Source organism: Citrus sinensis, chromosome 6 (genome assembly GCF_022201045.2).
Source record: "Citrus sinensis cultivar Valencia sweet orange chromosome 6, DVS_A1.0, whole genome shotgun sequence".
NCBI lineage: Eukaryota > Viridiplantae > Streptophyta > Magnoliopsida > Sapindales > Rutaceae > Citrus > Citrus sinensis.
In genome coordinates, this window is record NC_068561.1 from 9,112,346 (window position 1) to 9,117,398 (window position 5,053).

The 5,053-nt window shown below is 33.2% G+C and overlaps 1 protein-coding gene across 2 annotated transcripts; it reads left to right on the forward strand.

The window, feature by feature from the left end:
• Positions 1-883: 883 nt before the first annotated feature.
• Positions 884-4,068, forward strand: LOC102608991 (heavy metal-associated isoprenylated plant protein 5-like). Of its 2 annotated transcripts, none has more exons than XM_006494354.4 (5): positions 884-1,224; positions 1,520-1,625; positions 2,439-2,671; positions 2,835-2,910; positions 3,059-4,068. In XM_006494354.4, the coding sequence occupies exons 1-5, from the start codon at positions 1,090-1,092 to the stop codon at positions 3,766-3,768; spliced, it is 1,260 nt and encodes a 419-aa protein (XP_006494417.1). In that variant the 5' UTR covers positions 884-1,089; the 3' UTR covers positions 3,769-4,068. The 2 variants fall into 2 exon arrangements, with proteins under 2 accessions (XP_006494417.1, XP_006494418.1); XM_006494355.4 differs by having other exon boundaries at positions 884-1,215.
• Positions 4,069-5,053: the final 985 nt, after the last annotated feature.

Genomic DNA, 5,053 nt, shown 5'->3' on the forward strand with positions numbered 1-5,053 from the left:
ACATCGCCCTCTACAATTCTTACAGTCTTGATTTTTGTTTTATTATCTTGTTGGCTATTATTTAAAATACTACTTATTAGAAATATAGTTATTAGGTTGTTACTGTAAGTGAAAATTATTGAGATTCTTGATGTTGTTAGTATCTAGTGTTATCTACAGAATTTTTTTTTTCTGTAATCCTATTAATATAGTAGAAGAATATATCGAACTACGGTCCCCTAGTTTTTCCAACTTTGGATTTTTGAAGTAAAAATCTGTCTTTTATTGTTGGTTTATTATTTTGGATTGTGTTAGATTATTTTCTACATATTTATTTGTGGTCTTATTTTAATTACATAAAGAGGAAAAAAATTTTATTTTCACTTAATTTGCAACTATTTGTGTGAGTTTCTTTTCCAACAGCATTGCCACTACACAAGCAGACAAATGACCTTGCATCTTTTTTATCTCTCTCACATTTTGATTTCGATAAATGTTTCACATTTATGATGAATTTTTGGAATTTATGAAGATTAATTTGCTCTTTCTTATTCTGTACAAATGAATTCTCCTGCCTAATTAATGAATTCGAAGGAAGATACTGAACTTTTGTATTTGAAAAAAGTTTTAGGTGGGATTTATGACGTAGATGGTGGTTGATAAAATAACAGTAATTATTTAAAAAAGCGGAGCAATGTTGATCAACATAAATCAAATTAAATTAGTAAGCAATTACGACTCATAACATTTCACTATCTTTTGTTTGCTTGGAGATGACGTCATAAATGTGACGTCAACTATTGCAAATTACTATAACGACCGGCTCTTCTCGTCTCTGTTATTTACTTGGAGAGTAAGATTGGAATAGTCCTAAAAAAATTCTAAATAAATAAATAAGAGCGTCAACGCCCAAAAAAAAAAATAAACGTCCCGTCCATGATGATAAATGCATCTTCTTAGGAATTTCTATTAAGTTTCCAGGCAGGTTAAATAAATATTTTGCATGTAAGACTTCCCGGCAATTTCTTAATTCAGTTGCAAGAAGAAAAACATTTTCATTTTTGATAGACTATCAAATCAAAATCACTAGCAGTCAGCTCCACGGCAAAAATGGTGTTACTCTGCAAAGGAGTATATTCAGAAATACTTGACTCTGTCTTGAACAGAGTCGTTGCTGAAGAAGCGCTGGAGCTGGACTCGCCCTCTGACTCAGTCACAAACAGTAACTCAGCTCAGGTGATTAACGTAAGGATCATTAGTTTCTTTTCTTTATTCTACTGTTAACGATTCAAGAAAAAAAAAAAATACCCAGAAAGCAAAAACTATAATTCATTTGTGGGTTTTTCTGTTAAATTCCTGATTTAGGTCAAGTCAACTGTGAGATTTCATTCTACTTGTAGTGATTTTGGATATCAAAATTTTCACCAATTAATGGGCAGTTTTCATCAAGACTGTTTTGGGGACCCTTCTTTTTTTTGTTAAGCTGAATAGAGGATACTTTGCTTGCTTTTCTCTGAAAGTTCCTTCTATATTGTGGCAGAAAGCCATCAGCAACAAAGGAGCTGACCAATTGGTCACTTTCATCTTGATTGTTCATGGCTATAGCTATGTCAATGGAGTGGAGCTGTTTGTTAAGCAAATTGAAGGTAAAGGACACATCATTAAACATAATAAGTGATTAAGGGAAAAAGAACATAATTTACTTAATGTGATGTAGACTAGCAAGTTATATACATAAACGTTAGGCTATCCATCAATCTCCACAATTTGATGAAATTGATTTGGAAGAAACACTAGAATGTATTGACTGCTGATCTCAGTAATGCATTATGTATGCCCTTAATGCATAATTAGGTTGCAATAAATTGTGAGTTTTGTTATGAATTCAATTTTAAAAGCTTTCAATTTTAATTAGGGTTTTTTAATGTTTCTTGTTGAAGGAGCAAATTTCCTTCAATAACTAGAAAAGACGATTAAGTCCATTTTCAAGCTTCCAAATTTCCAAAGCTTCTAGCTACGCTTTGGTACCTGCTCAAGTCAACATTTGGTTCTTTAAAAAATTCAAGCAAATCAAGGAGCTTTAGATAGGAGAATGTTTTCTCTCTTTATGATAGAGAATATGTTCATTCTGCCTCGAGAATCTATATCTCCATCCCTTTTAAGTAATTCAATATTTCTATTTATATGAATTTTCAGCTAGGAAAGACTAGATCATTCTAGATGTAATCTCAATCTTTCTTTTTCTTTTTTAATTTAATCTGGTATTTCCCAATTATTTAGCTATCAGCGTGACTCCCACGCTTTTGCTTTAGGAGATTTCTTTATCTATGTTTACTGCACACATCCATTTATTTATCAATATTTTTTGGCACTTACAGTTGTCTTCCCTTGAATGGGGTGACTCTTGAGCTCTATTGATGATTTACTAATAATTAGAAAACGGCCGATGGCCGATGCAGGTGTAAAGAGAGTAAAGGGTGACAGTAACTCCATCAAACTAGAGGTCACCGGGATGGTAGACCCTTGGAAGATTCAAGAGCTGGTGGAGAAGGAAACAAAGAAGAAAGTAGAGCTCATTTTCCCTTTAACTCAGATGGCAGCAAAAAGAGTTGACAACCAAATTTCTGAAGAAAAATTGAAGAGGAAGAAGAAGATACACAGGAATGATATAGGCAGCAAGCAAACTGAAGAGGTACCCATATTTGGTTAATTGTTATTGTTTTGCTATCTATTATTGTCCAATATGTAGTTGATGACTTCGGATGTATGATTATATGCATTTTAAGTAACATCAAGGCGTTGTTTGATTAGATAACAATTTTATGACTAATTATGACTTCTAACCTGTGGTTCAGGGCACATATGTCTTGAAGATCAAACTGTGCTGCGATTCTTGCAACCAGAAGCTCAGAAAGATCATGAAAATCAAGGGTGAGGTGCAAATGAAACTATAATAGAATCTATGATTTATAATTGGTATTGCTCAACCTTTTCATGATAGAGCAAAGGATTGACTCAATGAATTACTTAAAGGGAAAGTGGCATATTAGACATCTGATTAACTATATTTCGAGTACAGGATTGGAGACAGTGAACATGGATGTACAAGAGGATTTAGTAAAAGTAAAAGGCACAGTGGACATAACAGAAGTTAGATCTTACATCAAAGATGAACTAAAGAAGGATGTTGTAATCATTTTTCCTGCTGAGGTTGTGATTCCGACCAAGAAAGATGATGGCGCTGCCTACAAGAAAGAAAAGGATGCTGGCACCACCCGGAAGAAAGACAGAGATGATAAAGCCACCAACAAGAAAGACGATGGAAACAATGCCACAATTGATAAGAAATACAGAGGTGCTATCACAGTTTATGAGAAATTTGAAGGTCCCTCCATGGTTTATAAGAAAAATGAAGGCATAGATGCAGTTGATGAGAAAACCAAAGGCAACGCAACAGTTGATAGGAAAGACAAAGGCACCACACCAACTGATGCAAAGTCAACAGGCAGTGCCACAAGTGATGACAAGTATAAAGATGGAGGCAGAGAGAAAGGCAAAGATTACGTCTTCAATGATGAGAAAGATAAAGCTGGTGGCAGAGACACAAAACAACACAGAAGGGACAAGGATGGTGGTGTTATGAGGAATGAGAATCCAAAGACATACCTGAATTATGATGGGAGGAAAGTGAATAATGAATATGATTATTACTCCCCACTGAAATACTCCAATGGGATTGACCAAATGTTCAGCGACGAGAATCCCAATTCATATTGTAGCATCTTGTGAATGGTATGAAGAGAGAATCAACTGACAGTTGATTGATTCTAAAGTATTGTGCGTGACTTACCTCTTCGATGATATGATCTCTAAAACTCGTAACAGCTAGATGTGGGTGATTGCAAAAGGAGTATAAGTTGGGGATACATGACTTTCCACTATTTACATAAAAAAATTGTTTGTTATTTGTCAAATAATATTCTGTTACTTTGTTCTGTTTCTTTTCTAGTGTTAGTGAAATATAGCACCTTCTGGTTCATTATATGATACGACATTATGTCTTCTATATGGATTCATTTATTAGTACAATATTTCTTTGGAAAGCATTATTTTAAAGCTTTCTGACCTTGAAGTTATGATCATGGCAGCTCAAAAGAAATGGTAAAGTCAAGTTGTCTTGACCCTTGACAGTCTCATATTCCACTTATTCCACATTAGCATTCAGCTGAATAACAGGATTATTTGCAATGGTCCAAATGATAATGGTCAAACAATTTTAGCGCATTGTCATTTATGTTTCTGAAACTATATATGTTCTTTTTCCGACAAAATTACAGTTCTGTGTCAAGACAATAGACCAGTAACTGGTACAAGAAAGAAATGGAAACAACACTTCAAAAACTCCCTCAGAAATTTCCATCTTACCTTTTTTTTTTTTTAATTTTTTTTTTTTTCATGCATCATCCCAACGAAGTTTCCATACTATAACAACACAATAACTACTATTTAATAAAGCCCTTCCCTACACAAGCTAATTAGGCTAGCCATGCAAAGTTTGCAACATTGTTGTGGCTGCCATGCTAATTGTTAGAGATAGCTTGCTACCTAGAATCTCACTACCTATCAGCCTGTAGAACGAAATTAAAGCAGAATAATCCTACATGTGCTGAAAAAAATATAAAATTTAGTACAAAACACATAAAAGAATTTTTAATATTTTCTCTCTCCTTGTGCTCCACTCCAATCCTTTTTCCACCTATATTTTTTCTTTCCCTTTGCACATTTGATTTTTTTCTTAGCCATAAATTTTTTTAACTTCCTCCAAATTTATCTCACAACTCGTGTAAATATCTGAATGCACAGAAAATTTGGTATGTTGTGATATGATTAACACCAAAAAATGTATATTTAATAAAAATTGAAATTATTATTTTTTACTTATAATGTTGATTAATGTGCTCATAACTCATAAATTATCTTAGTATTCCCCTACTATAATTTTATGTTAAACTAAATTGTAGTATGTTAATGTTATCATAATTTTATATTATAGATACATTTCAAGAATAAGAAG

What these genes read in the sequence shown, in the direction of transcription:
- LOC102608991 (XM_006494354.4), top strand. Translation starts at nt 1,090, where the DNA reads ATGGTGTTACTCTGCAAAGGAGTATATTCAGAAATACTTGACTCTGTC. An exon ending in GCAGCAAGCAAACTGAAGAG is followed by an intron (nt 2,672 to 2,834) that starts GTACCCATATTT and finishes CCTGTGGTTCAG; the next exon opens with GGCACATATGTCTTGAAGAT. An exon ending in AAAGATCATGAAAATCAAGG is followed by an intron (nt 2,911 to 3,058) that starts GTGAGGTGCAAA and finishes TTTCGAGTACAG; the next exon opens with GATTGGAGACAGTGAACATG.